This window comes from Eulemur rufifrons, chromosome 1 (assembly GCF_041146395.1).
Source record: "Eulemur rufifrons isolate Redbay chromosome 1, OSU_ERuf_1, whole genome shotgun sequence".
NCBI lineage: Eukaryota > Metazoa > Chordata > Mammalia > Primates > Lemuridae > Eulemur > Eulemur rufifrons.
Genome location: NC_090983.1, coordinates 74,709,218 through 74,721,558, shown reverse-complemented (window position 1 = coordinate 74,721,558; position 12,341 = coordinate 74,709,218). Strand labels below are relative to the sequence as shown.

The window sequence follows — 12,341 nt, the reverse complement described above, 5'->3', positions numbered from 1 at the left end:
TCTTGAGTTCAAGTTTTCTTTGGTTTGTAGAGGGCCTCGTCTGCCAATTTACAAATGGGATTGATGCATATAGACCAGAGTACATAATTATCGTTTTTCATTTGGCAAGGATATGGTGGATAGGAGGAAGTGAGTTTGCTTTTCCTTTATATTTTTCATTTCCTGGACTTCATCCTAGACCTGTTCCTTCACTCCTAGCTACTTCATTGCTGTCAAATCTTTTCTGTTAATTTAAGATAATAGAAATGAAAAAGTCCATTTGTTGGTGAAAGGTGCTTATAGGAGATGGGCTAGGAAGGTTTGTTGTTGCTTAACCACTCACGTAATGCTTGAGTGCCTACTGGGTGCCAGGCACAGGCACCATGCTGCATGTATAGTAAAACTGGCACAGGGACAGTCCTTGCCCCTCTGGAGCCCACAGGTAGTACGTAGGTGAACTAAAACAGGTTGATTGGTTGGTTGTTTGACTTTGCAGCTCAGAAATGAAGGGTAAAGAGAGTAAGAAGGGAGTTGCTTCAACAATTTCAAGCAAAGAGTGGATGAAAGGAGAAATGTCTGATTCCAGTTGTACTGATTGGGAGAAGAGACACATCCAGGTGCTTGGCTAAGTTCTCAGTTAAGTGTTAGTTGTTATTGCTGACAGAGTAGTAACAACTTCAAAATTGAACTCAAAAGTTCATTTTTATTGAAACTGTTGATATATATCAAAGTTAATACTTTGAAATTAACTTAGTGTCTTAAAAGATTTCATTTTGAGTACTGTATCTTGCACTATACAGAGCACTTTATACATATTCACTCATTTAATCTTTCAATACCCCATGAAATAAGTTCTGTTTTATCAAGTGCATTTTATAGATAAGAAAATTGAGGCAGCCACATTTGAAGTGACTTGGCTTAGAGTCACCTTACTATAACTGGCAAAGGCTAAGCATTTATTATCTATTAATTGAATGGCTTATTTCAATAAATAAGTAGGTGGGGTCCATAAAAAACTTAAAGTAGGATAAAGGGAGCAGAGTACATAAATTACATTTAAAATAGTAGTGAGCATATGTATAGCCTTGTAAATAACCATTTTACCACATTACAATTTATTCATGTATAACGTGGTCCTTTTCCATTTTTTTTTTTTTTCAGCTTCTCTTGCAGAATGGAAAGGCTAAAATAAATAAAAATTCTTTGTAGCCAGTCACAAACCTGATTCTGTGAGCAGCAACCCCAAAAGAAGAATGTGCATGCCTACATCACTTTCAGACTTTCAACCCCAGGGCTAACCACGTCTTAGGGAACATGCCCAGAATCATCATTTCATCCACTTTGGTCTTTCTTTGCTTTGCTTTGGAGGAGTAGGGTGAGAGAAACTGTAGGAAGGAGGAATTATCGCAAAGGAATTTTGAAGATCTAATTAGATGGAATCATGGCAGTGTCTTTGACATAACAATATTATTGACTCTGTTAATGTATATCTTACTTTCCTTAGCTCAGAAACATTTGTCCTAACACATACTGTATTATTTCTTTATAGATTCTATTTCTATTCTGCTTGGTAGTAGTCTTTTTTTTTTTTTTTAAATTAACAATTGTAAAATTTCTTAGAATGTAAGATAATTAGATGATTAAGAGGAGACAAATTCAGAATTTGTCAGTTTTCACATATTTTGGGTAGGGAGACCTTAATTCTTCTTGATAGTTCTAAAAGGTTGTTGCGTGAGGCGTCTAAAAAAATACCTATCTATTTAGACATAGCTAATTCTTACAATGGTTTAAATAGAAATAAAAGAAAATTCATAGTACATATTATATATACATGTTTAGTTACATAAACAAAAATCCATATTTCTAGAAAGATTTCTTTATATTCCAGATCTGTATACTAACTGCCTACTAAATATCTCCACTTAGATGTCTTCAAGCACTTACTATTCAAGGGTAATGATCGTCTCTCTCAATCCTGGTTCTCAGTAAATGAAACCACCGTCCATTTGGCTGCATAAGTCAGAAATCTAGTATGTGTCACGACACTGTTTTTGACCTTAGCTGTCTCTCTCTAGTACTTACTGCATTTCTCAGGTGTCGTCTCCACAGGGAAATCTTGTTACATTTAACCTCCAGTGTAAGTCACATTTTTCTTTACAGGTGTTCAAAGTACTGAATTCTTTTTTATTGCTCTTAGTTTATAATTATGCATTCATTAGTGTGTAACATTAATTAGTCTTTCTGCCTTAAACTACTGTAGGCTTCATGAGAGCCTGGGTAGTCAATGGCTGGCACAAACTGGGCACTCAGTAAATATTGAATGAATGAATGAATGGAGAAGAACTATTCATTCTCTTATGAAGTTTGGTAATAATTTCTTTCCCATCTAAGAAATAAGCAGCAAATCTCTTTATCATCAACATACCTAATGGGCATTAATGTGCAGATTCGATTTTCCTTATTAACCTATGATTCTAGTACATAATATTTAAGCTAAATTTTCCATTTATGAATTCCACCTGGTTTTGTCTGTTCATATATTTCAGTGCATTTATTTTTGGGGGGTTTGTTTTGACTCTTATTTTGTCACATAGTTTATACATTGAAGCCTGTTGCTGTCTGTTGTTTGCTTATTCTAATGTTCATTTATTGAGAAGTATATTACACAAAGACATACTTGGTTATTTTTTATCTGTTTGTGTATTTCAGTAAATTTATTTTTTTGGATTCTCTCTTGACCCTTCATATTTTGTCACAAAGTTTATACTTTGGGGCTTGTTCTTGGTATCTCTTGTTTAGTATGGGTCATTGATAGCTTATTCTAATGTTCATTTATTGAGAAGTGTATTGAACAGAGACATATTTTGGTGTGAGGTGTATAGATAGCATCTACTTGCACAGTCTTTGTACAGTGGCATCTTTAATCTCTGAAAGCACCTGTATTTAAACAAGATCCAAGAGATCCTTGAGCCTTGGGAAGCTATAATCTAGTTATTCAATTGGCATGCATTTCTTTCAAGGGATGGATTTTACTCTGGAGTACTGATGTTTTGGTAGTAGGATTAGCTCAGCCTTTTGGATGAATTATAAATAGTCTTGAATCATTGTCACGGGAATAAAATCTAGAAAGAAGAAAAACTAGTTAAGCAACTGGCATAGATATGTGAGTTGTCAATTTTTTTTTGTCAGTGCTGTTGTTCTCTATTGAAATATTGGAAACTGGGGAATATATAGTCATCTGTTGGAAGAATTTTCAGCCCTTCTTAACATTGGTGACAGTGTTTCTCCTAATTTTAAATTTAAGCCCTTACCTGTTTTGGGATGACTGGAAACATGATAATCTTGTCCTCTGTCAGTATCTGAGTATCTTCAGAATGTGAGAAGTATGTGTGGAAACTCATTTCCAGGGATACCACTGCTTAATTTCTTCACCTTGATGTGACTGGGCAAGTAGGTTAACAATAGATCTGGTCTGTTTGTGTGTTTTACTTAATTCTGATGCTCTTGTTCTTCTGTCTTATTTTCTTGCCATAGTGTATTATTTATGTTGCGCACACTCACATAGCCACCAGAAACACTTTTCTTCCTCATCATTATGATTATACTGTCTTCCATGAAAGGGGAATGAGGCAGTCCAGGAAATAGGAAATTCTAGAGGTTCTTAAGATGACTGTCAGAAAGTGTGGTCTGAGGAACTTATTCCAGTTACATATAAATTTATTCAGGGCTACTAGCTAGCTTTTGTTAAAGGCAATACTGCCCTCTGGTGTCCAGAAGGCAATTCCAACTCATACCTTCCTCAGTTAAATTGCTTATTTTACTTTTATAGTTTAGACTCTGGAACCTCTTAGAAAAATAAATAATAATTATTTAATATTTGGTTTAGTTTATTTGCTGGCACAAAGTCCATTGGATCAGTTAACATGGGCTTATTCTGGAGTCACGAATTTGTTTACTACCTATCCCTCATACCCAAGATTTCTTTTTTGTTTTTTGCTTTTTTTTTTTTTTTTTTAAATATTACTTTCCTCTGTTTATAAGGAAAGTGTTCCCAATCCTTGCTTTAAAAATATAATACATTGGATCACTGCCAACTTTAAAAAAGCTAAACCATTGTTTTCTTTCCTTCACTTTTGTAACTGATGTGTCATTTTTCATTTCATTCTGGATATGAATCGTAATTTCTTTTGCCTGTGTTTTTTCTTCACAAGCACGCCTTTCATATAATGATAGAGGTAAGATGCATTGTTTATGGTTGTGGAACTTTTTGTGGATGCATACTAACATTTTGTCCCTAGATTTTTGTTATTGTTTTTGCTTTACTGTGCATCCCTTATAGTGTATACATTTATGTTACAAAGCGTTTTCTCTTCCACTTTTAGTATTAAAAACAAGATTGATTTGACATAGTAACAGCTTTGGTTTTAAGAGATTAACAATATTTATACTTATCTAAGGTAGAATGAAGAAACAACTGTTTTACTGGATTAGAACTTAACACCTAATGGCTCCATTAGCCTTAAAAACCTTATATTGGTTAATTTTTATAGTATGCCATTAGCTTACATGTTAGCATGTGCTCATTTTTAATAGAGGCTGCCTTTCTGGTTCAGCTCATTATCTTTTAATGTGAAATCTATATTTTTAAATAGTTTCATCTTTGGCATCTTTAGCAAATGAACTAGCTACAGAAGTATAACTTTTGATGATCTTTTGCTGTATGGAGGTTTAAGGCTATAATTAGATTAAAATTCACCCTTCCAGTGGAGGGCTAAGAAGTAAAATGATCACAGATGACTTTGTGGCTCTCTACTTATTATAATTTATTCCAGTATTGGTTATAGTGTTGATACTGGGTGTGGTGGGGTGGTGGGAGGACTTTTTCCAGTTGTCATTTCAACATGTCTTCTCAACATGTTGTCTTCTGATACCATAATTTTCACATACAAATTGGTAAGGAAGAAATGTATTGAGAGTCATATTCTAAAGTGTATCTTTTAAAAATAGCATGGGTACTGTAGGAGAACTGGAAACTTAGGGAAAGTTTTCAGGAATTCTGAAGTCCTTACAGTTGGCAAACCACACCTCCCATTGGTTTCTCTGTGTAGTAGGGCAAAGCTATGTTTTTTGGATGACATCAGAATGTTGCTTGTCATTTTTGAAATTTAAGTCTGAATTTGTCTCCCCAAGGGTTCATATATTTTAGAGGTATATATTTTTATTTCTGGATCAAGTATTCAGTTTTTTGTGGGTAAACTACTGTAATGATGCTGATTACCTGAAAATCATTTCTAACATTCTTATAGATAAGTAAAATCTAGATATTAGAGGTGTATTTAAAGCTTAAATTTTAGTAATTTTTCATTACAAAGGCAAAAAAGTTTATTGATTAGTGTTCCAGATTATATAGTTATAACCTGTGCTACAAAGTTACTCATTTTTTTAACCCAGTCCTTTAAGTATTAAAGAGTATTACTTAAAATTGCATTTAAAAACACATGTCATTTCTAACCCATACCATTTTGACATTCTGTAGTAATGTATCTTTGTAGACCTTTTTCTCACCCTTTGAAATTGGCAGTTTTCTTTTTAATTGAAGCTTTTAACTTTTAAGTAGTTTTGACAACAGTGCTTTTTCTGGTTGTTATGATACAATATTGAAAATAATTGTAATATTAAGAGAGTAATCTAAGGTTTCTTTTTTTCTGTAATAGTAGCTTAGAAATTTGCTGAACGGGGCATTGGAAATGTGTGGGAACTTAGAAGTTTATGCATTTGGAAAACATTTTATGAACAGTTTTTCTAAATATATACATTGAAAATTATATGTTTTCTAAAACTGAGGTTAATGTTACACTAAAATTGTATTTTGAACTGCCGACATATTCTTAATTGGAGATGTGGATTAAATTAATCTAAATCTTGTTTTATATATTGAAATCATATTCATGTGATTAGCACTCTTTAGAATAGAGAATGGATAATGTGTACGTTGTCTAGAGAGATAGCACCAATTTATATAGAAGTTATTAAAAAGTCTTAGTGTTTTGGCTGGGCACAGTGGCTTACTTCTATAATCCCAGCACTTTGGGAGGCCAAGGCAGAAGGATTGCTTCAGACCAAGAGTTTGAGAACAGCCTGGACAATATGGCAAGACCCCATCTCTACAAATAAAAAAAACAAATAAAAATCTTAGTGTTTCAATTTAGAGCCATATTACCTGTACGTTGTTATTTTTCCTCTTTAGCTTTCAGCTCTTATGCGCATACTTTAGTAGTTTTTCACATCCCAGCTTTGAAAACTCTGCCTTTCTATTTAGTTTAAATATTTCTTTATGCAGTTTATAATAATTCTTGGGCCTCGAGGACTGAATGGTTTTCTTTGCCTCTAAAAGAGTAGTTTTCAAGCCCTTCCCCCTCCGTCTGGTTTCCGCATTCACATAAGCAGCCTACTCCTATCAGTGTCATTTCTTATTACAGGTAGAGGTGGTCAGTTGAAGGATAAGGCCGGGAGGGTGTAGTTTTCATGGAAACTCTCCAGAGATTCTTGTGGCTCCTCCCACTGAGAATCACACTTTGACAGCCCTGCCTTTCTAGAAGATTTGTATCTGACCTCCTTGACCTGCCACTCCTCTAAACGAAAACACTCTAGCTTTACTAATCTTTCAGGTTTTGAATGTGGAAGGAAAAGAAACTTTTATAGACATTTTTAAAAATAAATATCTGAGTTTGAAATGAGTCACAGGAAGTCTTCTATTTTATCTTTCCGTTTTAAAATAGGAATTCTCAAGTCATTTTATAAAGATTGTCTAAGTTTAGAAGAAGAAATTGCAGGTTTTTTCTATATAATTCCTCACAATGGTTCTGTTGTTGAGAGTCTTTCTAATGTGGAATAAACTTTTTAAATTCCTGAGTGGCACCAGTGGTCTGACTGATGCCTAAAGAGAGCACCGTCCTTGAGGTGTCAGAAGAAGAGGTAAAGGGAGAAGAAAGGCGCGGAGAGATGCATTGATCTGGGGTGACATATCATTTCCAAGTGTCTGAGGTGCAACCTGCTGTCATCATATCTATTGCTCTTGCCACAGAAATTTTAGTTCTTCTTCACAATACTCATTATGCAGTCCTTGAAACATTTCTGTTGCTTTTCTCTGGAAGCTTTCCAAAAGGCTTCCTACATCTTGCCTTAGTTGCAGATAATGAACTGATAGAATGCTTTCAGTGAAGGGTTGCCGTTCTGCTTTGATAGGGAGGATTCCCTTGTGATTTGTAGATGCTGTTCTCCTATTTATATAGTATATTTGCTCTGTTTTTTTTAGCTATAGCCATGTATTTTTCTTTCATTCACCATACCTTGTTATCTACTATTATGACCACTTTTCTGGATTTTTATTTGTACGTTTTTTTGCCAATCAGTTTCTGAACACAAATAATTTTAATCTCAGATCAATTTTGGGAAATAATTATAAGCAAAGGGATGAATTGTTAATATGTTGCAAAATTAGAGTGAACAAAACAGTTTGGCTTTAGCAATATTAATTTACATATTTCTTTTATGTACTTTATATTTGATATACATCTCTGCAGTGTGCTTACAAATGACTATGGGTATTTCTGAGATTAATGAAGAAAAAATTTAAACAGTCATTGGAGAAAATAGTGGATTTGAGGAGTCTGTGAGATATAGCCATAATTTTCTTTTTCTGGCACTTTTTAAATCCTCATCCTCTAAGGAAGTATACAGTGGATGAAACCAATGGAAATACTGTTAGGAGTATTCTAAAGTTCACAGAAAATGTTAGTGGGGAAAATTAAGGATTCTGGATCAAAATGATTTTCTTCTGCTGTACATTTGTAACAGTAGTACTGAATGGTATGAGAACTCTTAATTCAAGTTGTTTGCTTTGTGATCATGTAGATAATTAGTAATGCTTGAGACCTCAATTCTGACAAGATTGAAGTTAATGTCATCCATATGTGTTTACTGTTTCCGTCAGTTGATTCTTTAATATACTCACTTTTTTCTTGTTTTCAGAATTGATATGTATCATGTTCTGCTTATTTACAGTATTATTATTATTTATCTTAGGACCCAGGACCACCGCCACCTTCTCCATTACTAGGTTTGAAGCCACTGCAGTTACTAGAAGTGAAAGCAAGGGGAAGATTTGGTTGTGTCTGGAAAGCCCAGTTGCTCAATGAATATGTGGCTGTCAAAATATTTCCAATACAGGTATTTTTATTGCAGTTTTGTAATCTGTGTATATTTTTTAAAAGAGATAACTGGCTGGCTGTCATAACTTAGATGTAGTCTGAAAACAGAAGCAGTAAGTTCCAAGGTAGTTCTTTGTGGTACTGGGAAAAGCACTTAGTCCTTCTATTGAGAAGGACTCTATCTGAGAAATGGAATTAGTAGTACAACAATTATAATGTTTGTTTGGAGTGTTGGAATTAAAAGGACATATAGGAGATCTTTTGCCAATAAAAATTCTACAGAAATGTTATGTAAAGATGAGGATTCCAATGAAAAAAACCTCATTGCGTGGTTAAACTTTAATATCCCCTTGACATTATCAGAAAAAACAAACAGAAGAGTAAAAGAGTAGTGTGCTTTGTTTTAGAATTGCTAAGTGGAGCTATATTACCAGACTTTGATTTATTTTCATTCTACTTTTGAGTATTTATGTAATCATTTCTGTTTTTGTTTGGTACATTTTCAGAGGCAGTGAATCAAGACTCCATATAATTGGTTTACTGTTGAATTGCTTTTCTTTTAAAGGTGGCTGGACTTCTCATAAAACCCTGCTCTAATGCACCTCTGAGTTGTTCTTATATTTTGTTTTGTTCCATTGGTGCTATAGATTTATGATGATTGTATCTTCCCTGTCTTGTGCTTGTGTATCCCTGCAGCTAATGGTATCTTTGGTACTGAGGTCCTGTCTGGATTTGTTGATACAGGCTTTTCCATCACATCTAGACAGTGGATCATACTTATTCCAAAGTTATCATACAAGCAATTTGTTTGTGTTGCTATACTTAGATTTTAGCCTTTTTACCTCCTATAAAGCCTATTTCATAGAGTCTGAAGTTTATTACTGTTTTTTTTTTGGTAGCAATGCAGATACTGTAAACTACAGTTTAGTTCTCAGAGAGAGTATATTCTTTTGTGCCAATATTCATAAATAAGATCAGAAAAGTTGTTATTTTAATGTGTAAGACAGCTTAAAAATTAGAGAAAGGCATTCGGTTGATGTTAACTTAAGAGTAACGACAACAGTAGCTAACATTTTATTGAATACTTCTGTTGTGTCAGGTAGATGTGCTTTACATATATGAGTACTCACTAATATGTGTACATGTATTACTCATATATACATATACTACAACATATAATACAACAACCCTATGAGACAGACATTATAATCAATCCCTGTTTTACTTAATAAGGAAACTGAATGATTATATAACTTGCCAAAGATTAGTGGGAAAGCTGGAATTTAGATAATTTGGATCTGGAGGGTTCCTAACCATTATGCCATGGTGCCCCCGCTGTCATTGTCCTTTCACAGTGAAAAGAAACTAATTTTTTGTAAGTAAATATGCAGTAGACATAGATTACTTGCAGGCACAAATGAGTATGTGATGTTTTTAATTACTGTATTGCGTGTTTATGCCCTTGTTCTCTTGTTGACTTTTCAGGGTATGCTAAACACTTTTTAAGAATGTTTGATATTATATTAGTCTTTGGAAAAAAATGTTTTCTACTTAGAGGAAGTCGTTCTACCTGAATGTCATCTTTCAGGGAGATTATTCTGAATAGTAACACAAGTAACTTCACACCATGATGAAATTACAGTGTAAAACTTGGGATAATTTGTAAGCAGAATGTGTTGCCAATTGTAAAGTAGAGAAGCGCAGCATTTCTGATCAACTCTTTTGTTTATGAGCTGGAAACCCAGAAAAGTATGTTTTGAGGGAATGGGACAGGGCAGGCCTTTAGTATAGAACTGTTACCTATTATTAGAGCTTTCTCTAAAAAAACAGAATAAAACCAAAGAATCTTTTAATAAAATACTTAATTTTATTTTTTTGTTTGCCTTAGAACCTTTTTGAGCTATCTCTTACACATGGTTTATTTACCTGTATTCTTAGTGTTCTTACTATGCTTCCTTTCTAATTCTAGGACAAACAGTCATGGCAAAATGAGTATGAAGTCTATAGTTTGCCTGGAATGAAGCATGAGAACATATTACAGTTCATTGGTGCAGAAAAACGAGGCACCAGTGTTGATGTGGATCTTTGGCTAATAACAGCATTTCATGAAAAGGTAAAACTACTTAAAATTTTAATTTAGTAAAGTCAGAGTTGGCCTGCCTACCTAATGTTGGCTATAAATCAATCATACTTATTCCTCTGGAGTTAGTATGTTATTATAGTTGATCAATATTTAACCTGAAAATAGAAATCACTCTTAAGTAAAAATCTGTCTTTAAAAATAATTTATTTTAATAAAAAGAGCAAAGATGGCAACTATTTAACTAACTCTCTGCTCATGTAATACCAGTCTTTTGTCTCTGACTTCTTGTGCTATAATTACCTCTCTTTCAAATACTTATTTTAGTATAGACAGTGCTTAATAATTTCATTTACCATTTACAATCCATTTTGATTACATGAACTGTTTTTTATGTCTAAAACTCATTAATCAATCTAGCTTAGTGACAGAACCAGTCAGGAAATTTATCTGATCTTTGATCTGTCAGTAATTATCACCAAAACATACTTGCTATTTTTTCTCAATTTTTCTGCTTTCAGAGTTAATAGATTGGTGCAAAAGTAATTGCAGTTTTGGACCAAGAATTTTAAATCATTATAACTAGGCTCAAACACATCTTTATCAATCAAAATAGGAATCATTACAATCAACACATTTTTGCCAACAAGAAATAAGTTTGTTTACTCCTGTAGCATAAAAATCCATGCTTTGGGATTCTACGAACTCTTCAGAAAGCATTTTCTGCATCCTGCTGGTTGTGGAAGCATTTTCCCTGCAAAAAGTTGCGGAGATGCCTGAAGAAGTGATAGTCGGTTGGCGAGAAGTCAGGTGAACATGGCGGATGAGGCAAACCTTTGTAGCCCGATGTGTTCAACTTTTGAAATATTGGTTGTGCGACATGCGGTTGGGCATTGTTGTGGAGAAGAATTGGGCTCCTTCTGTTGACCAATGCCAGTTGCAGGCAGTTAAGTTTTTGATGCATCTCATTGATTTGCTGAGCATATTTCTCAGATGTAATGGTTTTCCTGGGATTCAGAAAGCTGTAGTGGATCAGACCCCTGCAGCAGACCACCAAACAGTGACCGTGACCTTTTTTGGTGCAAGTTTGGCTTTGGCAAGTGCTTTGGAGGTGCTTCTCTGTCCAGCCACTGAGCTGGTTGTTGCTGATTGTCATACAAAATCCACTTTTCATTGGACGTCACAATCCCATCGAGAAATGGTTCCTTGTTGCATACAATAAGACAAGATGACACTTCAAAACGACGATATTTTTGATTTTCAGTTAGGTCATGAGGCACCCACTTATCGAGCTTTTTCACCTTTCCAATTTGCTTCAAATGCCAAATGACCATAGAATGGTCGATGTTGAGTTCTTTAGCAACTTCTCCCATAGTTGTAAAAGGATCAGCTTCGAAGATTGCTCTCAACTGGTCGTTGTCAACTTCCAATGGCCGGCCACTGCACTCATCTTCAAGGCTCTCCTCTCATTTGCAAAACTTCTTGAACCACCCTGCACTGTACATTTGTTAGCAGTTCCTGGGCCAAATGCGTTGTTGATGTTGTCAGTTCTCCCCACTGCTTTTATGACCCATTTTGAACTTGAATAAGAAAATCGCTCAAATTTGCTTTTTGTCTAACATCATTTCCATAGTCTAAAATAAATATAAAATAAGCAGCCAGTAATAAGTCATTAGGAAAAAACATAAAGCAAGAAATGTACATTAAAATAATGTATAACATAACTGCATTTATGTATGCATTCCAATATCAAATGGCAAGTTTCAACAATGCCAAAACTGCAATTACTTTTGCACCAGCTTAATAGTATGAAAATATGATTAATGAAGTAGGACGTTGTGTTTTTGTTAATTGGCTTCATCATTATGAAATATAAGTGGCTTTTTTATGTCTCTTAATTCTTGACTAACAGGATGACTAAGTAATATCTAGAGGAGGATTCTTCATATTGTTGTTTATATGTTGTAATTGTGTGTTCTCCTACTCCTGTGATATAATGTCTCTATAGTCAGTATATTTTAACTTTTGGAATATTTTCTAGAACTTTAGATTTTCAACTAGTCTTTTTTTTT

General features: G+C 34.1%; 1 protein-coding gene across 3 annotated transcripts in view; it reads left to right on the top strand.

Moving 5' to 3' along the window:
- The window catches only part of ACVR2A (activin A receptor type 2A), an 88,268-nt gene that overhangs the window by 63,024 nt on the left and 12,903 nt on the right, over positions 1-12,341 (top strand). For all 3 annotated transcript variants that reach the window (XM_069458233.1, XM_069458149.1, XM_069458090.1), the window contains 2 exons: positions 8,065-8,208; positions 10,159-10,302. In XM_069458233.1, the coding sequence (XP_069314334.1) occupies positions 8,065-8,208; positions 10,159-10,302 (288 nt within the window). The remainder of the gene's footprint in view (positions 1-8,064; positions 8,209-10,158; positions 10,303-12,341) is intronic.